Here is a 27,209-nt window from a genome sequence, read left to right on the forward strand (position 1 = left end):
AGCTTCACCTCCATCCCTGGAAAAGTGATGGAACAACTCATCCTGGAGGTCATCACTAAGCATCTGGAAGACAAGAAGGTGATCAGGAGTAGTCAGCATGGATTCACCAAAGGGAAATCACGCTTGACCAATCTGATAGCCTTCTAGGATGGGACAGCTGGCTGGGTAGATGAGGGGAGAGCAGTGGATGTTGTCTACTTGGACTTCAGCAAGGCTTTTGACACTGTCTCCCCTCACATCCTCCCAGGTAAACTCAGGAAGTGTGGGTTGGATGAGTGGACGGTGAGGTGGATTGAGAACTGGCTGAATGGCAGAGCTCAGAGGGTTGTGATCTGTGGCACAGAGTCTAGTTGGAGGCCTGTAGCTAGCGATGTTCCCCAGGGATCAATACTGGGTCCAGTGTTGTTTAGCTTATTCCTCGATGACCTGGAGGAAGGGACAGAGTGCACCCTCAGCAAGTTTGCTGATGATACTAAATGAGGGGGAGTGGCTGACACACCAGAAGGCTGTGCTGCCATTCAGAGGGACCTGGACAGGCTGGAGAGTTGGGTGGAAAGGCACCTCCTGAAGTTCAACAAAGGCAGGGGCAGGGTCCTCCACCTAGGGAGGAATAATCCCATGCAGCAGGACAGGCTGGGGGTTGACCTGTTGAAAAGCAGCTCTGCAGAGAAGGACCTGGGGGTCCTGGTGGACAACGAGTTGACCGTGAGCCAGCAATGTGCCCTGGTGGCCAGGAGGGCCAATGGTATCCTGGGCTGCGTTAGGAAGAGTATTGCCAGCAGGTGGAGGGAGGTGATCCTGCCCCTCTCGTCAGCCCTGGGGAGGCCTCCCCTGGAGTACTGTGTCCAGTTGTGGGCTCCCCGGTCCAAGAGAGACATGAAGCTCCTGGAGAGAGTCCAGCGGAGGGCTACAAAGATGATGAGGGGACTGGAGCATCTCTCCTATGAGGAAAGGCTGAGAGAGCTGGGCCTGTGTAGCCTGGAGAAGAGAAGACTGAGAGGCGATCTCATCAATATGTACAAATATCTGAAGGGAGGGTGTCGAGAGGATGAGGCCAGTCTCTTCTCCGTGGTGCCCAGCGACAGGACAAGAGGAAATGGGCACAAACTGAAACCCAGGAAGTTCCATCTGAACCTGAGGACAAACTTCTTTCCTGTGAGGGTGACAGAGCATTGGAACAGGTAGCCCAGAGAGGTTGTGGAGTCTCCTTCCCTGGAGATATTCAAAACGCGCCTGGACGCGATCCTGGCAAATATGCTGTAGAGGACCCTGCTTGAGCAGGGTGGTTGGACTAGTTGATCTCCAGAGGTCCCTTCCAATCTCAACCATTCTGTGATTCTGTGATTCTGAGCTGGGGGTATACTGAGGGAGTAATAACCACAGGAGAAAAGCTGATCCCTGTAGGTTCAAAAGCAACATGGTAGAGACCGTGGCTGTTCTGGATAATCAGACCAAAGATATGGATGAATAGAAAAATTCTCCCAGCACCAGATCCCTGACTCTTCCACCACTCACCTGTGAATGAAGCAGCTTCTCTTCATTGCTATGCCCCCTCTTGTCAAGGGAGCTGTGGACTGGCAAAATTCTTGAGTAAGAAGAGATGGGGGAGAGGGAAGGGAGTTTATTGGTATCACAATGAGAATACATTATTACTGAGCTGGAAACATACACTTTTCACCACAAAGGTGCTCTCTGTACATGATCTTCTCCGGCAGCTAAGCCTCCTTTGGATTAGTGACACTGTGCCTACACAAAGAGTAGGTCTTCACATTCAATATCAGTATTGTATTAACTTTTAAAGACAATTATCCAAAACAAAACAGAGGTACAGAGACATCAGAGGGAAACATTTTCATGGTTACAGTACAAATGGCGGTTTCTGGCTTTACTTGCTAGCAGAAATTGCCCAGGCTTTGTGCTACTGACCTTTTAAGATAAGTGGCAACAGAAATAGGCATATATTTCTATGAACCTAATGGTTTTCAGCTGCATGCAATGCAGCTTACATGAAGTGAACTTTGTTTTTCTTAATTTTGCTGATACTTTGCTATTGGCCCAGTACGGAGGTTGCGTTGTCTGCAGGGCAACATCAAGTCCTTAGTTTGTCTGTGTCCCATTGGCAGGGCTGTCCGAGCGACAGGAGACCCACTGCTTGACGTAGCTCCGTGGGAAGTCCTCTCCCTCCTGCTCAAGGGGGATAGACCCACAGTTGGTCTGACTGTTTTGATCAAATTCACAGTCAACTGGACTCCCGCAGTCTGAGTCCACAAAACCACTGTCAATAGTGTCCAAATCTAGGCAGATCATAGGGTAACTGTCACCAGGCCTTGCACTCTGAGGGAAAAAGTCACAGGAGCCTTCGCTGTAGGAAACACTTTCACCATCAGGAGAAGGCAGAGAAGCTAGATTTTCCAAATCCCACTGATCAGGATGCAAGCAAAGGGCTTCTAGGATACTCCCCATCCCTCTTTCCAGAGCCCTTTCTACTTGCTGATGGGCTGGGGCACTTGCACTCCTCAAGTGGTCTGTGGACACAGAGCCCGAAGCAAGTATTTTGTCCTGTGTGCTCAGGTCAGCCAGAAGCAAGTTGCAGGATCTCTCTCTCTCGTCATCATCAATGTTAACCTTGGGGTAACCAGTCTCTCCAGCACTACCATCTTCGTCACTGGCATGCTCACGTCTGCTGTGCACACGATTACAGTTGCAGTGGGAGTTACAAGGTGTAAATTCATCAGCCACAGTCACAGTATCGATGGACAAATGGCCATATGACTGGTCCTGAGTCCCAGTGCTACTGTTTACGCTGGACAGAAGGGACTGGCTATCCTGACCTGGGGCAGTCAAGCAAGATACACAAGGCTTGCAAGGTGGATCCTTTTTCAGCTCGCTCAGCTCCTCCTGTGAGGTGCTCTTGGGATGACGCATGCTGTAAACTTCCAGGACTTCTGGAAGGACTATTCCCCATTCAAAGAAATCGAGGGTCATTTTGGTACGGGATGCGCCAACCCACTTCTGCATAAAAGGACATACAGGGAGAGAAAGGTTAGTATGATCACCTTTGGGGATTTCCCAGAAATGCCCACAGAGCTTATGTCTTTTTAGGCAAAGTCAGACTCTAAAATCACTGAGTGCCTCAAAATGGCAGAGGATGTGATGCTGTTATTACTGGGCGCAGACAGCTGCAGGAGAACTGGCTCAAATAATTGAAAATAATTATCTCTGAAAGCTTTTACATTCACAGCTTTGCATTTTCCTCTGCTGCCTGAGGCAGCATCCTCTGCTGCATCTGCCAACGGTCCCCTCCCAAGCCACCAGGTGTCCCCTGGTGCCCCCCCCCCGCCGTGTCCTGGACATTGCCTCTCTCTGGAAGGAGGATCAACCTCTCCCTGTGTGCTGCGTCTGCACCCAACACACACCTAGCCTTGCTCTGCCACTTCCTTCACCTCCACAGCCTTGGAAGTGGGTCAGGACAAGGCTTCTGATCTGCTGTACGCGACCATGCCCAGGCTAGTCTTTTCACTCTTGGTGACAGGAAAGAAGCAGTGGCAGGCAAGCGATGGGGACCTCAAAGAGTTGTAGCCACTGCTTGGTGCAGATGACACTCGCTTATCTGTTTGGGGAGTGTGACACACTGAACTTTGCCTTCCCTGCCTCCATTACCACTGCATTCAGCCCTGTGCCATGGGTCACTTGTAGATCATGAGCGCCTTGCAATCAGTCGTACCTGGGAGTGAAGGCACCTCTGGGTTTTTTGAGCTAAGAACAAAGTAAAAGTTTCTGTTCTTTTGCTTTCAAAGAAGTCACTCGATCAAATGCTCAAACTTCAGCAAACTTTCAGTGGTATGCCACTAGCAAATGTCAGGGAGTCCTATTAGAGAGGCTGCGCAGCCCAGAGGCTGGACACAGCACTGCAAATCAAGATGTGGGTCTGATCCCTACCCAACACTTGCCTGCTAGCTGAGCTGCATCAGGGCTCTTGTTCCCTACGTGCGCCGCTTTCTGCTGTGTGTAAAACAGGTAACAATGCTGAGCCCCCATAAACGCTGTGACGGCTTCTGACACAGCGTGCTGCATGACAACGGGGTGTTGCCACAGCTTTGGAACTAACTGCCTGGATGGTATAAGCCCCTATTCCAAACTGCACTCAGTGTAACCAGACATGAACAAAGTGTTTGGGAAGAGAGCCTGACTCAGCTTGTTATCCTCTGCCACCAAGCATGGAAAATCTTCATTACAGCAGGAAGCACCAAGTATATTTTAATTTATTTTTAACCTAAACTGCAAAGAGTGTATTATTAAAGCTGCAAAGGACAGGAAGTTGCCTAGAGTGCAAAAGGCTATTTAAACCCCTTTAAATAAATAAAAGGGAAACCCCTTTCTTAGAATTGAGCAGGCAGAATATTGCCAATGCTCTCTTGACAGTTCTTTGCAAATTCCAGCCCAACATGAATACAAGAACACATGTACACACAAAGGAGTAGGTAATGTTCCTCTGCTTTCTCTTCTCTTTTTATATCTTAAATTTTCTCTAAATTTTGTACTGCTTCCTGACCAATCCAGGATTCCCTGCAGGGCATTGCTATTGTCAGCTGCTGATCATTATCCACAGACATTTCCTAGTCGCTTGCTTTGATGCAGGCAGGATGCAACTGAATGAGCCCTAGATCAATTGGCTTTTTGCCAGCTGATAATGAGGACTCAGTTCACATATTAGTGAGGTCACCACATCCTCTCAGCATCTCCTGCCTGTGCATCTTGTGCGTGGCTGTGTGGGCGACTGCTGTTTTATTTTGCAAATTTATTAAGCTTCCCAGAAGGACCACAGCTTTAGCATTATTGTAACTGAGGTTCATTCCCTCCCAGCAGCACTGAGCAACCTAATTAGAAACTAGCACAAACATTCCAGCGGAGCAGGGTGAAGCCATGGGGTTCCTTGAGAGGAGCGTAACAGGGTGGTTTCATTACCACTACAAGCACTAGCCCGCAACTCTCGGGAATTCCCAGGCTGAGTCCATCTGATTCTGGCACCTTTCCCTGAGAACAACCAGTGCCATCTGCTTCACAGGGAGGCACAAGCAGCCCTCGTGTGCAGATATGGGAAGCCCTAATGGGTCTGAAAGGGGAAGACAAGCAGGAAGTGAGACAGTGACTCCAGGCTGCAGTTTGCATGGTGCCCATCCAGGACTTGCTGTTTAACCCAATTGCAAACATCAGCCATGCAGCGGTGGGAAAGTACATGAAGATCATTAGGGCCCAGCTGGTGTCTCTCTCCCAGAGTGTCTAAGAAAAAGCAGAAACAAAAAGCAGACACTGAAGTGTCTCTGATCAGAGCTGTTGTAATGACAGTAACTTGTTCAGAAAGAAGAGGCAGTAATGTCTACACTCACATGCCATTACTTTTCCAATTTGATCATGGCATTGTGGATTGCTCTTCAGCTTGATATGTATGACATTTATGGATGTGTGATATTCTTTTGCTTTTGTATCCTAAGAACTCCAGCAAACCCTCTAGTCTTTGCAAGCTGTTTTGCCACACGAGCAAGTTTGGCTGGCGTTAAGAGAGGAGAGCATTAGGGAGGTCTAGACAAAGTTACTCACTTCACCAAGACACTTCCTTAACAGGGAGGCAGCTGCACATACAGTACTGCCACAAGATAGTTATTTGCCCCCAAAGTGCTAACCATGTTTCCAGGATGACTGTTCGAGGGACTCTCCAGAGAGGACTAGAGGGGTTAGTGCTGAGCTTGTGTCACTGCAGAGGCTGAGTGGGAGATCTGGCCCTACAGTGAAGCCCATTACCTGCACTGTGGGACTAGAGCTTTGAAAAAAATCCCAGGTACTGTCCTGGGACCCCTTCATCCGTTCCCTTCAGGATCCCAGGCTGCACACATCACACATGAGGCTCAGCTCACCCACTGTGACAGCACCTATGGGGGGATGAGCAGAGCAGGCCCGGCAAAAAGGCTTTTCTCTCACAGAGTAAACACTGGCGGGCTCTGATCCCCAATTCACTTGGCATTCCTGTGGGACAGATTCCTCCTACCACCCTTTAATTAGAATCCCCTGCCCGGGATAGCATGTTGGGCCTTTCAATTGAACTTTGTCATGTGCTCTACAGGCTTACATAGCCCATTTATACCTTGAAATCTCCATTATGCACCAGGTAAAGTGGTTTGAAAAAGGGAGCAGGGTCTGGGATGCAAGTCATCTTCTTCCACAAGCTGGAAGAGAGAAGAGAAAGGCGTTAGAGTTAAGCACATATTACAGATCCAAACCTAGGCATCTCCCGAGAAAAGTAAGGTGCTCTTGGCAGCACCCTAGCCAGAGACCATACTTTGTTGGCCCTCACAGGCTTGCAGCTGTGTTTGGCTGTACAAGATGCAGAGATGGCTGCAAGTGAATACCCCATTTTTAGCAGGACAGAGCAGGAGCATTTGCTCTAGCTTCCTTAAGGGCTCTTACCTCTGCTGCTTGGCCAGAAAGGCTGTGACTGAGGCAGTGATCATGGCGACAACACCAAACAGCAGCAGCCATCCTGTGCCTGCTCTCTGTGTCCCTGCTGGACAAAAAGACTGGGTCATTCAGATTCACCCTGAATTTCTACCCTGGTCAGTAAGCAGGAGACAGTGAGGAAGGATGATCAAACTTTACACCAGACTTTTCCCTAAGACACTGAGGCTTTCATCTGAGGCTCAGCCCTCTGGACATGAGGGCGGGCATGACTGAAGGAGCTCAGACAAGACGGAGTCAATGAAATGAGCTGTTCATCAGCTGTCCTGTGGCCTGGCTGTACCACGGACAGACAGCCAATGTGCTCGGGACAGGACAGCTCCTTGCTCCAAAGGCCTCAGGTGTTTCCGACTCCTCTTGCTTTAGGGACCCCCACCACAGGTGAACCAGAAAGTGGAAAGACAAGGCAGCTGGCCAGAGAAATATGAGGAAAGCATTCACTTGTTGGCTGCCAGTGAGGGCGAGGAGTACCTTTGAGATCCAGAACTATGACAGCCCTTAACAAATGGAGCCTGGTCCTGCTGTCACAGCACCATTTGATACCTCAGTTTGAGCTGCAGGTCAGTGGGAGTGGGGAAGCTCAGCATATGCTGCTGACACTGACCATGGTCATCCTGCCCTGATCTGTTTGAGCAAACACTCCCCATTGTCAGTGCCTCTGTTCCAGCATGACGAGCACTGGTGTACCTCTGTATAAGGCAGATCCTCGAGAAGCGAGCCTGGTGGCCACTGAACCAAACACCCGTGTCCAGCCAAGCGTGACCATCAAACATCGATATCCAGACACTGAACTCAGCCCTGAGAGCAGGCTTCTCTCTCCCCTCAGCTGAAGGCAACACTAAGCCCCAGCAGCTGAGGTACCTCCATCACACCTTCCCCGTCTCTGAAAGCTGTAACCAGGACCATGGAGGTCTGACACTGCGAAGGGAACTAGAGGTTGTGCTCCTGCTGTGCCAACCAAACCTACAAACAACCCCACTGAGCCCTCCTCCCCTGAGTCCTTTTGTAAGGCAGGCTCTGCAGCACAGTGAGGAGGTGAATACAGACAGCACGTATCAGCCCAAGACGGCAGTTCATGTATTCAGCAAGCAAGCCGAACAACATACCTATCTTCACTAGACTATTCAGCATTTGTTCTAATTAATCAGCTTTGATTAGATTTCTGGAAGCATTCTCTGACGTTGGACCAACAGGGAGGGCAGGGAGAGCTGGCATTACGTACCGGCAGGGCTGGTTTTCAGTGTCAGCGGAGGACTCCATTCACTCCAAAATCCATGGTAGCCAGTGTCCTCTCGGAGTCTGGCTCGCACCTGGAACTCATACTCAGTGTTTCCCTGGAGTTCCCGTGGCAGGATGACCAGTGTCCGCTTATCCTCATGGACAGCTTTAGTCTTCTGAGTCTGTGAACAATTAAACACCAAACAGGTATAGCTGGAGCAACTGCTTCCACTTCACCCTTGCTTATGCTGCACAGTGAGGAGCCCTGCTAAGGAATCCCCTCAATTCCCTCTGCCTGCAAGTTGTTTCTGCAGGGCCATGCTACAGCTGGTCTGTAGCTGCACGTGGCCCTGTGGGATCCTTCCGTGCAGGACAGCATGGGAGCAAGTGAGCTACCAGCCTTCCCCACAAGATCTAGCACCTCTCAGACAGCTTCTGCTTCTCAATTGCATTTTAGTTTTGTCTGTTTCCAGTCCAGACAAGCAAAGAGAAAACTTTTATAAACCTCAAGAACCCTTCTTCCACACAGGGCTCCTGCCCCGGGTTGTGCTGGCTTCCTGTTTGCTGGTTCATCCTACTTGATGGTAAACTGACATCTCACTTACCTCCCAAGTGTCGTTCCTTCTCTTATAACGCAGCTGATATTCCAGCTCCTCATTCAAAAAGTGAAAAGGAGAGTTCTGGTAGATGGTTTCCCAAGAAATATTGTAACCCTCTGAGAACACAGCGGTGAGATTGAAAGGAGGCTGTGGTTTGACTGTGGGTGAAGACAGGGTGGCGTTACTCTTCGCAGTGTCACTGCATGTACAACAGGCAGCCTTGCATGGTATCAGCAAGGCAGAGCAAGGTGCAGAGCTGCCTGGCAGAGGTGGGCTCTTCTGCAAGGGCACCATCCCTGCCTCCTGGGCTGAGCAGTCCTGAGCAGTGCACAGAGCCTCACACGCCGGTAGTGCAGTGAAGTCAGGCCTGCATTTCTCTGAATGTGCCTGCTGCCCATCTCTGAACCTCCTCATCACCTAATGGAGCAGGAGAAGGTAGCAGGAGGGGCTGATACCTCCTATGATATGTGGAGAGCAGAGCATCCTGCTCCGCTCATGGCACAGGAGGACTCCATGCAGTCTAGGTCACTTGCACAGTTAGGGAAATACCCCTTAATGTGACAGAGACATCAGGAAAAGCTGAGGCTAGTGGACGCTGCATACAGCTAGTGCAAATCCTGGCTGTGTCATGAGTGCCTAGCAGAGCAAGCTTTTGTATCCCTCATGGGGTGTATTCACATGTGGAAAAGCAGTAATGCACAGTGTTATAATCTGCAGGGTCTGTCATGAGCTGTGATGTCTCTGTATGGGGGCATCCAGGAGAATGCTAAGCACCACTACCTAATCTGTGCTCCAAATTGCTCTTGATTCTGCCAGTGGGGGCAAGGGGCTTTCCTGAGATGTTCTGGCATTTATCAAAAACAATTACACTTCTCACATGAAGTCTAATTTTCAGAATAATCCAGGCAGAAAAATCCATTTTCACATGCCCCCACGGTGCCTGCCTGCCTACCTGGCTCAGCTGCCTGGCTGAACACCCCTTTCCTTCACTGTTTACTACCTGACCCGGAACGCACCAGCATCCCACCAAATCAATGATCTGATCGCACGCAGTCTTCCTGTCATGCAGACAAGATGGCTAGGATTAGCCTCAGAAAGGAGAAGTGCCACCTTCGTTATGTCTGGGACACTTTGTGCCATCGTCAGACAATAACATTGTGTTTGTCCTGGTGTTCTATGCGAGAGGCGCCTGGGGCTCCTGTAAGGACATTTGTGGCATTTCTAGTGCAAACATTTCCTCTTGCTCTTTTGATTCTATCCAAGAACAAACACTGTCATAGTCTAGACATGAGACTGGTCTGAGGCGGTCTGAGGAAATATATCACAGAATGGTTGAGGTTGGAAGGGACCTCTGGAGATCATCTAGTCCAACCACCCTGTTCAAGCAGGGTCACCTAGAGCACATTGCACAGGATCGCGTCCAGATGGCTTTTGAAGGAGGGAGACTCCACAACCTCTCTGGGCTACCTGTGCCAGTGCTCTGTCACCCTCACAGGAAAGAAGTTTTTCCCTCATGTTCAGATAGAACTTCCTGGGTTTCAGTTTGTGCCCGTTGCCTCTCGTCCCATTGCTGGGCACTACTGAGAAGAGTCTGGCCCCATCCTCTTGACACCCTCCCTTCAGATACTTAAACACATTGTTCAGATCCCCTCTCAGTCTTCTCTTCAGTCCCAGCTCTCTCAGCCTTTCCTCATAGGCAAGATGCTCCAGTCCCTTAATCATCTTAGTAGCCCTTCACTGGCTAGCCCATATCACCTGCTGCTTCACGGGGAAAAGGGATTTTATCTAGTGGCCAAGCTGGCTCTAAGCTTAGCCTCAAGCACAAGCGTTTCTGTAGTTTATAACAGCAACAGTAAGGCCACAGCGCTCTGTGGGGAGAACAAACACTGAACACAGCCCTTCGTCTTGGTTCCCATGCTCACTCTTCACTCAGGCTGTTGGATGGACACGAGCCCAGGCAGCATTTATCAAGCCTACCATTTTTGTACTTACTGTTCTGTCCCATATAAAAGCCTTTGGAAATCACGTGGTGACTATCAGCTATCTCTGTAACATCCACCTGGACTTTGATATCTGCCAGGAGTTCTGTCATGTCCACAGTGCACACGTACTGTGTATGACTTGTGTTCCTTGTTGATTGCAGGAGACTGCAGGTAGCCACAGTATTTTCTGGATCTTCCTCAGAAATCCTAAAAAAATCCCAAACAACAAACAAACTAGTCCACATCTACCACATGCTGCAGTTGGACTAATCTGTTGCTGAAGAATTAGGCAGAAAAATTTCTACAAAGAAAAATGATTAATGCATTCAAATAAAAATAGATCTTCGAACTGAGACAGATTTTTTCCTTCTGTTTGCTCAGCTTACCAGCTTTCTGAAACAAATAGGAAAATGCAACTGAGGCGTTTGTGGAAAGGAGCTCACCAAGGCTGCACAGGCAAGGACTACACCTACCTCCTGGCTGGAGTGGAGCAGCAGCTCTATGGGGCTCAGACAAGTTGTGTGAGACCTGCCAGCACATGGGGGTGAAAATCCATTGTTAGCAGCAGCAAAAAGCAAGGCACTCCAAGGCAGGAGAGGAAACAACATCAAGGAGCCTGAGCCAGCATAGCGTTGGGGCAAGCAGTGCAGCCGGCAAAACCAGGGATCTGCTAACAGGAAAGCCACAGGGCAACCAGAGCGTGAAGAACAAAGTGAAAACCAGCACAGGAGCTCTGTCTAACAAAGAGGCAGAAGGACATCACTGTGCTTTAGCTGCATTAGGAGTTCCTGCTGACTGCGCTTTGCTTTCCTGCTGAGACATACCATGTTGCAGTGAGGTTATATGAACCAGCACCTAGGTCATTTTTCAGGATGCAGGACAGGGTCTGTACATAGTCCACAAAACAAGTGAGGTTTTCACAATATGTAGCTGTAGATTTGGAAAGACAGAACAAAATATTAACTTCCATGCATTGCATATATAAGCATTTTAATTACAGCATTTCCTAAATTTATAGTGCTCTCATTTGCAGCTGTAGCATTCATTTTATGTCTTCTACATGGCACTTTGAACATTAAAAATGTCATATTTTAGTAAATCTTTCTTTTCCATTCTCTCTACTTGCACTCGTCTGCAACTTGATATCTGCAGCACCAGTGCTTTTTGTGACCATCTCCAGGGGTTTGGAATAAGCTTTTCATGCAAATTTGACAAAAAGATACTATAACTTTGTAGTTATTATAATTTGCATAAGAATTTATATACTAAAGTAATGGGCACAATTTATTAATCACTTAAAAAAACTGAAACAGACTTCTAATGAGAACTTGAGAAGGAATGGCAATTGTCCAAGTTACACCTCAGTTCATTAGAAAACCAGTTACTTTTGAAAGTGGTCGCAAAATGACATTTATGCTCTTTTAATTGTTCTGCACATCAGCATCTGAGATGTGCTGTACAAAAGTAGTGTCGTTCCATGCATGATACCCTGAGGATATCTCCATGGATTTCAAAGCAAGGAAGACTGCAATGCAGTGAGAAACCCTGCATTGGTGAGTCCTCTCCAGACAGGGTCTTGGGCTGACAAAAGCCTCTGGTACTACAGTAGGAATAACTAACTACAAGTGCAGAAAGGATGTCAGGAGACACAACCTGCCATGCTGGTGCAAACGGTGTCTACCACAATGACATTGTAATTTCTTACGTGCACAATATTACCACCGCTTGATGGAAGCAAAATCACCACTGCCCAAGAGAGGATTTCAAGGTTGTGACACCCAGGGCTTAAATCAGGCATGGGTGATCCCCTATCACCCGCACTGCCCACACCTGTGGCTCAGCCTGCTGGGAACACATGACTTTGGCAGCTGTCCGGCACTTGTAGGTGATATGCTCCTCAACCACAATACTTGATTTTACGGCTGTGAAAAAAGAGAATACTGTATGCAGAGCGCAGGCTGCCTGATGCTGTACCCATTTGTTTGATGGACCAGAAACATCTGTTCCACCCTCCACATCAAATGACTGTCCTGACAAACAAATGCATTTAGAGTCACAACGCACAGAAGGTATGACCAGTGGAGGGAGCAGCCCAGTTCCAGACCAGAGTAAGTTCAAAGGAAAATACAGCCCAGCATTTCCCACTCACTTTGCTCATCACAAAGTCCTTTCCTAGTCCTGTTGCACCAGGGCACATGCTGCTCTCCGTATGTGAGCTCTGAGCAGTGCTCAGCTTTGTGTACACGACCCCGAAGAGTCTTGTACACAAGATGGTGACAGAAGAAGAAGAAATTTGAGGATTCTTGTTAACAGACTCTGGCCCCAAGGGTGTACATGTGCTTTTTTAAACTGTGATTCAAATGATGTGGTTGTTATTTTGTTTCATTTTGACTTTTTCATCTCACTATGACTTAAGAATTTTGTTCTGAAATTTTAATTAATTTCATTTTTGTTTCATTTCAATTTTGACTTTTCATTCTGAGCCCTCAGCAGGCTCCCATGAGGCCCCTAGTACAGGCACTGCTTGTTACAAAGCCCTGAACAAGATACTTTTTCTCCCTTAGCTTGACTTCACTCTTCTACAGAGCGTGGGTTAACAACCCTGCTTTCTCTCAGAGAGAGCGAGCAGCTAGTGTTAATAAGCTAATAAGCCTTGCTGGTTAGCCGCCTTCTGCTCTATTTTGATACCAACCAAAGGCAGCTGGTAAGCTGCAAGCATAGCTGTTTGTGTAAGAATCTGCTACTAAAATTCAGAAGAGGTTAGCTTTTTTCCAGTATGGGAATAATTAAATGTTAGCACAACCTGGACAGGTCTAAGATTCTCCATCCTTGGCAACTTCAAAAACAAAGACCGGATATTTTAAAAAGTAAGATCTAGTCTGGTCTAAACCGAAATCAGTGCGGGGTAATTCTCGGGCCTGCGTTACACAGAATTCAGACGAAGCAGTGGCAGTGCTCCTTTAGGGCAGGAAGATATAACTCTGAATTCATCTTTTCTTCTGGTTCAAGTTTGGAGCAGGTCTGAGGTTTTGACTAGAAGCAGCATGTGAAATGCTGACCTCACTCCTGTTCCCTGCAGACATTGTCACTGCTGCCTTTTTCTGCCCAGCTGACCTGCTCAGAAAGCCCTCTCTGCGTTGGCTAAGCTCGGGCGGCAGGTAGGAGCCAGCACGAAAGGGACGGTGGCCGTCCGCACAGTGCTGTCCTGGGCCGAGGGGATCGCACTAGGTGTTCCTGCTGGCCACAGTCGCAGGCGTATCCTGTTCTTGACCACCTGAACTTTTTCTAGGGCGAAGACTTTTGCGAGGGGTCCTACTCTCATGTCACGGGGCAAGCCAGGTACCGCTGCGGCAGTCCCTGCGCTGTGCCGCGCTCTCCCTGGAGCAGGATGCGGTCTGGCCGAGCTCTGCCCCGCTGCGCGCCCTCTCCCATCTCCGTCTTCCACGGTGCCTCCCGTGGCTCCTTGTCCCCTGGCACTGTCCCCCGTGGCACCCTCGTGCCATGAACCTCTCTGCAAAGCCCACATCAACAGCCAGCAGGATAAACCTTGCGGGTGCATAGCCTGGAAAAGATGTGTGGGAACTTACTGCACTGGAATAAAAGGAAGAAGAAAATACTCTGGGTCCACTGTTTGTTCCTCATGTTGGTTCTCGCTGGATGTCCTGAAAAAAAAGAATTAAAAGTTCAGCTCAGCCGTCTATTTGTGTGTGCTGGAGGTTGAGGCAGGATTACTCTTGCCTTCGTTTACGTGCCTAGAAGCAAAGCATCTAATTTGAGAGGCATCTCGGCTCTCCTGTATGCATCTCTCCCATGGGAGAGGGGCCTGATGACACTGCCAATGGGCCATAAACCAGGCCAGCGAAATCGCTGTTCCTTCACAGCCCTGTGTGCGCAGTGAAGGCAGCAAAGTGACTGCAGTGCCAGACTATTCATGCAACAGGAAGACATCTGGGTTAAGTACTAACCCCCTTTTTTTTCCTATTGGTTTCCTGCAACTAGAAATGGCTTGCAACAAGGAGAAGTGACGTTGCTGTGGCTTAAACATCTGTGCAGTGAATTTGTCAAGAGTCTGAATGTCATTGTGGGCCCATATGAGCAGCGCTTGTGGGAACTGGTTGATTTCACCTCCCCAGGGTTAAATAAGTACAGACTTCCTAGTTAAGGGAATCCAGGAAGGCAAGCTGCACAAGACCAAAGTAGCGGTCTCCCCTGTGATACGGGAGAGGATAACGTGTGGCACCCACTCCAGGGGAAGGCTGCCCCAACGCAGTTTGGTGAGGAGAACCTACAGGAAAATCTTCCGCGAGCAAGGGCACAGTAGGATGTTTTCAACAATGTGAAGAAACAGTGTCACCTCCAAACAGCCGCTCAGCTGCCGAGCCCACGGCCCCTGCTCCAAGACCAGCCCTGCCAGCCACATAACACTTTAAGCCTGTGTTTTCACAGTGTTTAATATTTATGGAAATAGGCAGATAAGCATGGAAAGACAAAATCAGCTCCCTGCAGAGCACTGGCTGTTGATAGCCACTACAGATTGCAGCCCCGCCTCAGGAACGGTGTAGGCAGCATGGGGACACCAGGCTTTAGAGATGCAGTCCGTATTATTTGTGGAGCGTGCTTCTGTCAGAGCCGGTGACAAGGATGCACAGACAGCAAGGAGGACCCCCACGCTGTGCCACGGGGCAGCAATGCTGTCCATGACCAGACCCACAGGAGTGGGTCTCTGCTGACTCCAAGCCTCATAGCAAGGAACAAGCCCCAGAGTTCTGCAAAACCTGCAGCACTGGATTGCACAGAGGCACCTGTGAAAATGAGATGGGTGAAGACCAGCCCAGTGAGCGAGCTGCAGTCTGCAGTCACCAGAGCAATGCCCCAGGCTCCTGGCAGGGCCCAGCACACGTCCTAGGTGCCTGTGCCTTCCCCACCACCAGCTGCAAACTCCCCCACAGTTCGTCAGCAGAGAGCACGCAAGCGAGGCTGCTCCCGCCCAGGGAATATTTGTGGTGGTGAAAAATTTTCCAGGTTTACTCAAATAATGAAAGCAAAATAAATTTAGCAGCCACCAAAAAGCCCCTGCAGCCCCAAGCGAGCTCAGCGATGTGCTCTCAAGGCACTGAGGTGGTCAGATGAGATCACCAAGGCTCATGCAGCAGGTGCCACGAGTGACCCAGGGCTGCAGCACCCCAGCCCTGCGGCGGGAGCAGCTGAGTGTCACCATGCCGCTGCTGCCCCTCCTTTCCTGCCAAACACATGCTCTAGATGAAGCATGTGCTCCAGCTCAGCAAGGAGTCCCAGGCACCCTGCCAGCCCCCCTTGCCTGCTGCGCACGGCAGGACAGAGACCCTCTTTCCCCACACTCCAGCCTTTCTTTCTGTATCGTACAGTTCCTTGGGGAAACACCTTTCCTTGACCCCTCTGGTCCCAACTCTTCCAGTTTTCCCTGTGCAATAAATGTTGTCATTGTCACTACTTCTGGTGGTACAATCCTTATTTGCCAAGACACGGCCCGCTGCCTAACCCTGTCTTACCCCACCTTGAACTTCCATCCATCCTTCTATGGCTCTTCTCTAAATTCTTGTTCCTTTGAGAAAGGCACCCTGTTATCACGTCACCTGAAGCATGCTCACCTGACTTCATGCTAAGACTGACCACAGTCTGACGTGGCCACCCTTGAGATGGGTAGTCTCCTTGTCAGTTGGTGCAGCATCTGCTCATGGCCTCCTAGCATCAAGGGCCCTGTTTCTTGCAGCACATTTAAGTGAAGAGCTATGCCAAACGCACAGGTCACTGGGGCCCTCAGTTCACTAGCCCTGGAGACAGTGACACCCGCAATTCGCTCCTACCTTTTTAATCATCCTTCTTCCTGCAAAATGCCTAGAAATATCACTGCTAGGCTCAGAATAGCCCAGGGTCCGGCTGTTCAGGCTGCCACCACCCTGCCCACAAGGGAGAGGGCACAGGCGCAAGGGCTGCTGCTATTTGTCCTCAGCCCTTCAAGCCCTCTCGCTGACTCTAACCCAGCATGTGCTCGGGGACTGCCAGACGGACTAGTGCCGTCTTAGCACTGTCCCTGCTGCAGCAGCCCCCATCGTAGTGTCACTTTGCTTTCCAACTGTCACACTCCAGTTGTGGCCTCCCTGTTGTACAAGGATCAGCTGGTGGCCTCCCCTCCGGCAGGGAGGGAGGTTTGGGGCTCTGCAAGCTCCGCAGACCCGCTGCCTCCTGCAGAATCACGCGAGCATTGCCCCCAGCATTTCATATCCACGGCGTTTTTGCGCTCCCCCGTTCCGACCCATTCCTGCCCAAACGGACAGAGCAACGCAAGGCAACATTTGCTGCTCTTAGCTCTTGAACTGCGGTTCCTATAACCTGCCTTCCCTATTTCCCTTTTCCTGCTCAGAGAATAGTACTGTCAGTCCCGGGGGACAGGAAGGACTGCGCAGGAAAAAAAGCTGCAGAGCAGCTCATCTGGAAGATACCTTATCGAGACCTCAGAAACGGCCATTACATACCGGAGAGAGGTTAACACCAGAGGTAGTAATTTAGAAGGAAACTGGGCGAATGAGAGTACCGGATTGAGAATGAGACTGAAGAGCAGGAGGACCTTTGCACACAGGTAAAGCAGGGACACGACACCTCCTCCCTTGAACTCCCTGTCCCGTCTCTCACCCTTGCCAGTGCCCACAGTCGTCCCGCACTTCTTGCACTCCTCTCTTCCCACCAGCTCTCCTGCCCCGCGCGGGGCGGCTGCTCCGCTCCGTCTGAGGGCGCCGCAGGAGGAGTCACCTCCCGACCACACGCGCAGCTGTGGCGACGAGGCACAGACTCGCACGCAGAAGAGGAAAGATGTAGCTCTGCACCAGCGTTGCTGTGGTCCTTAAAAGCTGAAAAACCTCACGGCTTCACAAAAACGTGTAGCAGCCCCTGTTCTGAAGCCTCATCCAGTCAGGCCCTCTACAAACCTCAGTCTCCACCTTTCCTATCTCCCCTCCATTTGTTAGGTCTCTCCCACTTGCTCCCACTGTCAGCTCTCGGCTCACAGGGTGACTTGGGGAGGAGAAAGGCAGTGGGCAATGAGCAGAGGGAGGAACTTATTCCCTGTCTAGCATTAGAAAAGTCTCTTCCACCATTTTGTTTCAGTTTCCCTGTCCATAAATTAGGAAATTTGAGACAGCTTCCAGAGCGCTTGAAGCCCTGTTGCTTAATGGTTGTAAGACACCAAGCACTCTACAGCTGCTCTCCACCATTGCTGCAAACTCTGTCGTATCCCAGGGAACAGCATGTGAGAGAGCAGGGCGATAATAAAGGTGATTAGCCACTCGTATACATGTGTGCCTGTAAAGGATGCTAAAATGTTTTAATATGCCAGAGAACAGGAAATGGGACCAATACAAAAACAGATATTTACAAAGATTACTCTTGCTAATGATCTGGAAGTATGACGATGTTATAACCTGCCAAAGATTGAATTATTCATTCTAAGCTTGCAGTCTGAAATGTCTCCATGAACTGTATGCACATATAAAACTCCCACAAAAAGCCCAACTAAAAATTCACTTTTAAAATAAAATAGAAAAAATCTGATATTTCAAAGCATGAGAATGTTAATATCACAGTTACAGTCAAGTAAAAAGAGCAGAAGATCTGCAGAGGTCTCTCAGTCCACTAGCTACATGCAAAAGCCAGTTCTCTTCTTTACGTTTCCTCTGAGGAACTTCATTACCCATGTATGGTGCCACCTAACCACAAAGCTAGAGCAGCAGGGAGCCAGAGGAATGCTCTGCCCGTCTGGTGAAGACCACATGAATGACAGCAGGGGCACAAGGGCCACGTCAGCTACAGAAAAGCTTTACAGTGAAGTCACAGATACCAAGCAGTAACAAATGGCAGCAGGGAAAGCTGGTGGGAACACGGACATTACCTTGCCCCATCCTTTCAGCTGTCCATGTCAGCCCTCCAGCACCTCCGCGCTGGCCTGGCCCGACCGTTGCCGCAGGCAGACACGGCACGCGCGGGCGCTGGCACGCAGGTGGGTCTCATCAGCACCGCGGAGGAGCAGCGCCTGCTCGCCCGCGGCCTGGGCTGCCGTGTATTGGAATAGGGAGCGATAAACGGTGGCTGACGTCACCGCCGTATCACTATTACTGTGCCGACAGAAGGATGTGGTGAGCACAGAGGAGGCAACAAATTCAGATCCCAACACCCACACAGCATTCGCTACTGTATTTCTCTGATCTCATACTCTTACGTGAGAAAAAGGTGGGAGAGCAGATAAAAACTCAGAAGCTTTAGCTTTGAAAGGTCGTTGAAGTGGCTTAGCAGGGCTGGTGGCGCTAGACCTGCATCAGGGAGGCCACAGCAAGGGCCGTGTCCAGCCCGGAGGGGCCAGCGCTCCTCAGACAACCCAAGGGACATGAACGTTGCAGGAGAGTCAGGGCTGGTCGGCCCAAGCACGATACCTTTTCACAGCGGGTTAGGAACAAAATAAGTCCCATCTGTGACGTGGGCAAGGAGGCAGCAATCACGGCCGCAGAGGGCACGAGGCTGCGCCGAGGTGCTCACGGCAGGAGGCCCCAGCGCCGCATCAGCAGGAGCAGCTGTCTCTTTCTCATATGCTGATATTCGAAAAACTATCAGAAGCTTCTAGCTTCCAGCATACATAATGTCTGTTTGGAAGGGGGAAAGCCAGCCTTAAAAGGCTGCTAATCCCAGCCCAAGGCAATGAATATGCGGCTCCAGGGAAACTGCTTATAATGATAAAGGAGGGGGGGCAGCTCTCCAGGATTTCTGTGCTGATCCACAAGAGGGGGAAAGGTGAGGTCAGGGGGTGTTTGCAGGAGACTGCAAGAGCGTTTAACATGCCAGAGTTTGAACAAACAAGTAGAGTTTTGGGAGACACCAACAGGTCTAAAACAAAAGGGTAAAATTAGAAAAGCTAACATAGCATTCAGTTAATATGTAACAAAGGGCTAACACTATAGATTAATTACATCCTAAACAGATATAGAAAATATTCGGGAAACAGTTGATTTTTCATTTTTCATGAGTTAAATTTGAGAAAAACAACCATTTGTGTGCGTAATATAAAAGGCATATTATTGTCTGTTTTAAAAGTAGTGTGTTTTGTGCCTCCAGGATGACCTCTTTGCTCGGATCGCACATGTCGCCCTTTCCCTTCCCTCCTCCTCTGCACAGGTAATGCTGCTGGCACATCCTGGAGAGCCCTGTGCGACTGTGGAGCAAAGCCTCTCCTGCTCTCTTGGTCTGCTTTCCTCATAAAAGAAAGAAATTAAGAACTAACTGCCTGGGAAGCGTCTAACTTAACTGCTCAGCCTACCTGAGCCTGTGCTGTCCCACACAGTACCCAGGAGTGACAGTGTCCAGCCTGTACAGACCATCAGCTGGGGCAAGTCTTTTCTAGATGCTCAGGCCTGGCATCGTGCCTGTGAGTGATCTGCAAAGTGGGCGGAAAGAAGAGCTGGTCCCCCTTACAGAGACATTTTGAGGAACAGCTGCTGGGCTGGTAATGAAGTCCTTTCTATGCATGTCTATCAGTGCACAGCTAGCACCTTGACCAGCCCAGTTTCCAGCAGCCACCCAGCAAGCGCACTCAAGAGCCACCTGTCCAAAATGTCTGTTCTTCCAGGCATGGGCCCACAGAGGTGCTTCTACTGCAAAGGGACAGGGAAACAGAACCAGGGCTGAAGGCGGGGAATGGGAGCGAGGAGAGAGCAGCAGTGGCAGAGATGAGGCAGGCTGGACGGCCATGTGGAACTTAAAAAAGAAAAAAATCCATCAGTGACTGCCAAAATTCAGTTGTGTACAGCTTCCCTTCGGTGATGCGCACTGCTGGTGAAGCATACAGCCAAGAGAAGCATCGAGGGCCTGCCAGAAGGCTGGAGCAGCTCTTCGTGCACGGATGTGTTGAAACTCAGGGGTGGACTCCTCTGTCATCTAGCACTGTGTACATGCATGTATGTGCAGGTACATGCGTGTGCACATGTAAAAGTGTGTGCGAGCGTTGCAGCGTGAAGGGCAACAAGGAGTCTTGCCCCAGCACAGCAGACGTTTAATGGATGCCGGACTCAGCCCAGGAGGCTTGGCCCAGTGCAGCCCTCCAGGCCTCTCAGTGGCTGCACCACCGCCTCCAGCCTGGGAAGAGCTACGATAAGGGACACGCACGCAGGATCTTCGGGAGCCCTGATGCTTGCTGCCAGCCAATGCACAGCGCACAGATACACCTCCTGCCTGGGTCGAGGTGAGCCAGTGGGCACACGTGCAGCGACTGCCCCAGCAGCACTGCCACGCACGCGGCCCTAGAGCTGCTCTCCGCTGCAGGGCACCGACCCTCCACGCCGGTGACACTGCATTCCCTGGCACCTCCGAAATGCAGAATCCAGTCCTCAAAGCAAAGCATTCAAAGACCCGAGGAAGTTAGCTGCCATATGTTCGTGTAGGTCCAAGAGAAGAGGCAGCTACTTGTACCCAGCTGCAATCTGAGCAGCAGGCACGGAGGGTGCAGCAGGGGAGGCTTTGCTAATGCTCTTAGAGGGACTGATGAGCCACGAGCATTTTGCCATGACTGGAAGAAGGGCAACATCTGTATATATTTCTCACCAAGAAATAAATACACACAGGAAATAACAGTCACAAAGTTGACAATTCCTTCTCCTAGAACAGTTAATTAATTAACCCTTCCAGTTACCAAGTTCATGATATAGAAAGATAATACTATTTGTATAAATGCTGCTTGTCACAATGGAATTAAAACAAACTCCTCAGCATCCTCAAAGATACAGATCTGCTATTATAACTCTAGGGTCAAAGACACTTTTACAGGCTGGTGACATTTAGGAGGGAGATTATCATGTATTACTATAAGTAATGAGTCAAAATGACAGGAGAACAGCTGAGACCTGAGTAACAGCCTTCTACTGGAAGGGAAAGCAATAGAAGAAACCACCTCAAAGCTCAGGAAACGGGGTAAAATATGAATGAGCCGGACAGAAAACGGAGGTGTTAGTCAGCAAAGCAGCAGGTTGAAAAACAACCAAGGCCTGGTGGGCGGCCTGCGGCCGACACAGGATGCGAATGGAGGAGGAGAAAGGAGCGGGCTGCTCTCGCTCCGGGGAATGCTGAGAGCCACCCACAGCTGGCAGCGCCGGCTCTCCTGCCCCCTTTGGCCTTGCCCGCCGTCTCTGCAGACCCCCAGCGCGGGCCGCCGCCTCTTCAGTTTATTTTTGCCAATATGCATGGAGCCTGACCCCAGTCTGCATGAAGGCTGTGGCGGGAGGACACCCGTCAGCTCCCATCGGGGGGAAAGGGCTTACCTTGGCAGGGCTGCGGCAGCGCGCACCTTGCTTGCGGGAGGGGATCGGGCAGAGGCTCGTCGCTGCTCTTAGGAAATCACCGGACACAGGGTGGTAAGCAGAAACAGGAATGACTGTGCCCATGAACTCACCCCAGCCATCTGGAACAGAAACCTGCAGCTCTGCCCAGGGTCCGGCTCCTTGTCCTCGCCTGCCCCGCAGGACCTGCCCTGACCCTCTCCGCGGCGCCTGCAGGAACGCCGGGCTCTCTCGGACACGGCCTCCACAGCGTGCCCCGAGTCTGGACCCCCTCAGAGACCCCACGGGCAGGACTCTCCCTCCACGTCTGTCCTGCAGCTTCACAAGCCGAGCATCAGCCTCTCCTTGTTCAGTCAGCCTGTGTGCCCCCCAGCTAACCTAACCCATTGCTCCCCAGGGCATCTCTCTTCGCAGACTGGCCACAGTCCGTTTCAGGCCACCCTTCTGCATTTGTGCTTGAAGAACAGCACCGGCCCTGCGCAAGGCCAGCAAGTCCATCCTGCCCACCCGCGGTGCTCACCTGGGTCGGCAGCGCTGGCAGAGCTCCCTGCTGCTCTCTCAAAAGTTGGCACAAACTCACCTGCTCAGGGTCAACACCCATCAGCTTGCTCCGGCCTGCAGTGATGCACCGAGGTCAGGGCTGTGCTGCTGGCACATAGGTATTTACTGCGGGAGCCTCACCTGAGCCTCTTGCACGGCTGCCTTACACAGCCGCCACGATGCAGGGTGCTGCACCCACGCTGCGTGCACCCAGCCACCAGCCCTGCGGCAGGTCCCGCTCCCAGCCTGCGCGCCGCAATCCCGGGTGCCTTGCACAGCTCCTGGCGTCGCTCACAGGGCAGAAACCCAACTAGCTGCTTTCACGTCTCTGAGTGTGGAAGCACTTTCAAAGCAAAACCTAACGGCTCAGATTTCGTGCTGCCTCCCTGTGGCAAGCAGTGGGCTGCAGTGGACGATCGCACGGCAGCGCGCCGGCTCCAGCAGCGCTGCTGGATCGCTCCCACACCCACAGGTCTTGCAATCCTAACATAGTTGCTGGCTCCTCACATCACTCACAAGGACATACCATATCTTTAAGAAAAAAGGTGGGATGGGGATGCAGGATGGACAAAGAGGCAGAGGTTATGAGCGGCACGCATTAACACACACCGCAGTATATTAGGGTATACTAACAATATTGGATATAAACAAGGTTTTTACAGAAACAGACTGACCCAAGTGGCAGTCCTTGTTGCTGGAAGCTGTGGCTTGGCTACAAAACTGGTAGGAGTTCATTGCAAGGTGGTAGAAGACAGGAGCTTGTTTTGTAATACTAAAAAGGCTGAAACGTGGGGCTGTTGGCTCCACTAAAGCAGAAGGACTAAAGCAATGAAATCATGTCCCATCAGGACATCTGCATCCAGATCAGCACTGGTAAACATTTACAGCGCTCAGCAAGAACAGAAGGAGTAAGAAGGTTGTTTCTACAAAATGCTGGGGCAGGGGGATTCCATGCTCAGTGGTGGCTTTGGTTGTGGTGTGAGGCTCTTGCTCGAATAAGGAAGCTACCGGATCCCCTGGTTGCTGTTCTGTGATCAGGGAAGAGCAGCTCTGCACGGCCCAGTTTTCACATCCCTCACCCTGTTGCTGTGCTTGTGCATAAATGGAAAGTGATACGGTATGAGCAGCAGCAAGAAGCTAAAACAATGACTGATAGCTTGCAAAATAGAGACAACATGGACAGCAGGTGAACATGTTGGCCCTCTGCACCCGGGGAGCACAGCTGGAGGTTTTTGAGACAAGGCATAAGAAGAGCAGAGTTAGGTAACTGACCAGAAGCGTGAAAAATCCTTGATGTGTCAGGAGGACAATACCTGTTACAAGGGCCTTGCACATCTCAGAATGAGGCTATGGAGTGGGTCTGCAGAGAGCACAAGCTAAACTGCAGGTCCTAATTCCTACCGTTGTAGAGGAAACAACTTGATGGATCTGTTGCCTCCCTCATGCTGCAGAGGACCCTGCTGGGCGTTCCTGCAGCTGCTCAGTGAGGCAGGGGGAGCAGAGCACCCAGCAGTGAACTGCCCTGCACAGCTTTCAAGCCCAGAGTGCTGTCACAGACACGTGCATGGGCTAGTGAACGCAGCACAACACGAACTTGCCAGAGCCATCTCCTCGAGGCCTCTGCTGGCTACTTGCCAAGGGCCGAGAGTGCTAACTGTAGGGTCAGGTAGGTAGGTCCCGGTTCTCATCGCAACTCTCTGGAGCACGGGGGCAAGAGCTGGGGCCTTGTTACCACCCTGAGGCAGGTGTGGAAATTCTTCCCCCAGAAGACAGTCCGGCACTTCTCTCACCCTGTTGTAACTCCTGCTGCTGTGTGGGTGGTTCATCGCAAGTGAAACCAGCAGTGGCTGAGCTGTGGAGAAGCAGCCACCCTCCGTCTCTTCAGCTCATGGCAAATTCCCCCGCATCTAAGAGCTGGGGAAACAGCAGCAAGTAGGAAAGTCCCAGTGATATGTTAGTCACTAGCTCAGTCACCTTCCAGCAGAGGACAAACACCACACCACTCTGAATGCCATGCTCTCCGAGCGAGCACAGATAGGACCAAAAGAGCAGGTGATCCATCACTGGACCAGGACTGGAGCTCCTTAGGGGAGATGTCACCCTCCGTGGACTGGAGCAGGTGTAATGCAGTCGTCCCTCTATTAAAGACAGGCTGCAGGTCACAATTTGCTGCTATTACAACTCTTGCCATTGCAGTCGCCTTTCTTCTCTCAGGGAGCAGATGTTTAGGGCTCTTGCATAGACGCTCACTGGTTTATAGACAGCTTTCTGGCTAAGAGTGAAAAAGGAGAAAACAGCTGCTCCTCCCCGCTAGCAACTAAATCAGCCCCAGCAGTCAGTTCCCCACTCTGTTCATTCCTAGCCTGCAGCCAGTTTTTCTTTCATTTTTCAAGGGTGAGTGGAAATCACATGTTGTAGAAGCCCAGGGAAGGGTCAGGTTGGAAGCAGGACAGCACAAGGGACAAACAGAGCAAGGCAGCTTTGGCCAGAGAACAGCAGAGACTTGAAGCTCCTCTCAACGTTGCTCTTTCTCAGCTTGTCAAAGAAAGAGAGTTGTCAGTACTTAGCAAGCCAGGGGTGCTGGTGAGGGCTGTTATTAGGAAAACTGGGAAAACACACAGAGGTCTGGCACTTCGGTAAGCTTTAACTTTGCTTAGGTGTGTTAGTGGGGTATCTGGAAGTTGCCTTCTTCATTGCTTGGCTGTTTTTTTTTTTTCCTTTGTTTTGGAACAATCTGCTTTGAGAGTCCTGCAGCTGAAAACTGCACTGCTTCATTGTCTCATTCCTTTGATTAAGCAGCAGCAAGCTCATGATGAGCTTTTGCCCAGCTTCCCACCCTGTCACCACAGTTAGTCAGATGGGCCTTGAGAGCTCTGTGCAATTGCTGCAAGAGCTGATGGAAAGCTGACAGCATGACATGGCTGCCTCAGTCATAGTAGCATGTAGTGAAAAAATTAAAATTCTAGGTAAAATGTGATCATATGATATGTCACCGTGTGGGAGCTTGAGGCAGAACTTGTACTTAGTAATCTGCAGAGGTGGGGAAATATCTATGTGAGCACGTGCAGATGCATGTGCATTGCACAGGCACAGCTCCCCTGAGAATTAATCAAAAACACTTACTCTTTGTAAAGGCATCTGCATACAAAAATACACATTTTGGAAGCATCTCTGTCAGAGCCAGAATACAAACTCCACAAACCATTCTTTCTAAGGAGTTTTCTATAGAAAAGACATGGTAGGAAAAAGCAAACTCTCCTCTCAGTCTATATTCACTGAGGATTTTTGTCACATCATCCCACAGTCAAAGATAAACATTACAGAGCAGGGTTGCAGGAGCCACAAACCCCTCATTCAGTTCTCTCATCCTTTCATCTTTTGGCCATTTCTCTGCTAGAAAGTGACACCTAAAAGGAACTTGTTTTTTTGGATCGTTTGTAGCTCATGGCAGATAAGCACTCAGACATTCTTGATGTCTGCCTGGACAATGCAGGCTTCCAAAGAAAGATGCAGAGACAAGTTATTAAAAACAAACAAACAAACAAACCCAACCCCACCCAAATTAACTCGTCCCTTTCTCCAGGAACTCACTCCACAGGTCTGTGTAACCCCCTATCTTCAAGCCCCTGCTCTATACTTCTACTCTCTTCTTGTGGTTACTATTACCTTTTGAAGGGCAATGACAAAACCTCTGGTTGGGAATTTTCCAACAGCTATTCAGTACAAGCGCCTAGTTCTAATGAGCTAACATTGTTTATGCAGAAGGATGGGTTTGACACTAGCAAAAAAAAAAAAAGGAAGAAAAAAGGGAGGAAAAAAAGCAAGCACGTGGCATTTTCTGCAAAGGAAAAAGGAAAGGCAGTTAGCTTATCAGAACTCGTCCCTCCTGTACTGGGAATACACCTGCTTTTCTCAAGAACCCATTTCACTCACACATGGGAATGACAGATCAGGTTAGTAATACTTGGGAGGCAGCCAGGTAAGGAAAATGTGGAGGTGGAGTGACTGTGAGTAACAAATGGCCTTAGAACTAGGCTAAGACTAGACACAAGCCTTCACTTGTGCTGCAGTCTTATAAACAGACTGAAATACACTGAAAATATGTTTATTACAGTGAGTAAATCTCTGACCAGATAGGAACCCTCCTCTACCTAAAAAGGCCAGGCATGGAGGGTCCCAACTTTTGGGCCTGAGGTGCCTCTCTTGGTGAGGGGAAGCTGCTTTGGAAACAGACTGGTCCCTGGAAGGTGTGGTTCAGGCCACCACACCGCATCAGCAGTCCTGGAAGCAGGCCACAGCAAGCCCACACCCACTGCCAACCCATCATCATCTTACACCAGAGACACACCTCTGTTTTATAGCCTGGCTATAGCTCTGAGTCCCAAGAGCAAGGAAGCAGAGGAGGGATCACTAAGTTGGATCAATCTTCAGTCACACAGTGTGCCTACCATAGGAGGGAGAGGTGAGCAGGCCAGCTGAGTTCAGGCAAAGGTATAAGGACCCCCTTCCCAAAGAGTTACAGTTTAATTTGACCCAAGAAAGACTGAAAGGGGTAGCACACAAGAGCAGAGAAAGCCATCCAATGGAAATGAATGGACAGGAGGACACAGCTGTGTGGAAAGAAAAGGCAAGGGAAAGGGAGAATGAAGCTGCAGCACACCAGAGCAAGGAACTGCTGGAGGTTTCCAACCCTGGCCTGAGCAGAGCTCTCCTGGCTGCTCCAGGAGGATTCTCCCAAAGGCCAAAGGGAGAGTAAAGGGGCAGAAGGGGAAGAAAGCACCACTTGTTTCCCTATGCCTCCCTTTACAGCCCTGTGGCTCCTACAGTAAACAGTGAGTAACCCATTCCGGGTAGCTGCAGAACTAGCTGTGGGTTTGTGCTTAAACTTGATTTTGCTTGGCTATAGGGAAGTGAGTCAGCGTACTCATGAGGCTGACCTTGGCCTCTTTCCATGTTCCTGTTCCACCATTTCAGTGAAGGTTTGTTTGACAGGCCCTGAAAAGCCTCATTAT

The 27,209-nt window shown here is 50.2% G+C and overlaps 1 protein-coding gene across 11 annotated transcripts; it reads right to left on the reverse strand.

Moving 5' to 3' along the window:
* Positions 1 to 1,601: 1,601 nt before the first annotated feature.
* Positions 1,602 to 27,188, reverse strand: IL21R (interleukin 21 receptor). 11 transcript variants are annotated; one of them, XM_068907926.1, is made up of 11 exons: positions 22,339 to 27,188; positions 21,640 to 21,779; positions 13,897 to 13,971; positions 11,134 to 11,239; positions 10,320 to 10,516; positions 8,334 to 8,485; positions 7,733 to 7,910; positions 6,463 to 6,559; positions 6,140 to 6,221; positions 4,966 to 5,280; positions 1,602 to 3,012 (listed from the first exon to the last, which is right to left on the reverse strand). In XM_068907926.1, the coding sequence occupies exons 3-11, from the start codon at positions 13,949 to 13,951 to the stop codon at positions 2,098 to 2,100; spliced, it is 2,097 nt and encodes a 698-aa protein (XP_068764027.1). In that variant the 5' UTR covers positions 13,952 to 13,971; positions 21,640 to 21,779; positions 22,339 to 27,188; the 3' UTR covers positions 1,602 to 2,097. The 11 variants fall into 11 exon arrangements, with proteins under 11 accessions (XP_068764027.1, XP_068764031.1, XP_068764028.1 ...); XM_068907930.1 differs by lacking the exons at positions 21,640 to 21,779; positions 22,339 to 27,188 and adding exons at positions 12,140 to 12,231; positions 18,231 to 21,632; XM_068907927.1 differs by lacking the exon at positions 21,640 to 21,779.
* Between the last annotated feature and the right edge of the window lie 21 nt (positions 27,189 to 27,209).

Source organism: Struthio camelus, chromosome 15, assembly GCF_040807025.1.
Source record: "Struthio camelus isolate bStrCam1 chromosome 15, bStrCam1.hap1, whole genome shotgun sequence".
NCBI classification, from domain to species: domain Eukaryota; kingdom Metazoa; phylum Chordata; class Aves; order Struthioniformes; family Struthionidae; genus Struthio; species Struthio camelus.

Excerpts from the sequence above, each read along its gene's own strand:
- IL21R (XM_068907922.1), bottom strand. The coding sequence starts at position 14,092 with ATGCCTCTCAAATTAGATGCTTTGCTTCTAG. Across the intron at positions 11,240-13,896 it reads CTTCCTTTTATTCCAGTGCA|CTACATATTGTGAAAACCTC; the intron begins GTAAGTTCCCAC and ends CCAAATCTACAG. Across the intron at positions 6,560-7,732 it reads ACTGAAAACCAGCCCTGCCG|CAGGGACACAGAGAGCAGGC; the intron begins GTACGTAATGCC and ends CTTTTTGTCCAG.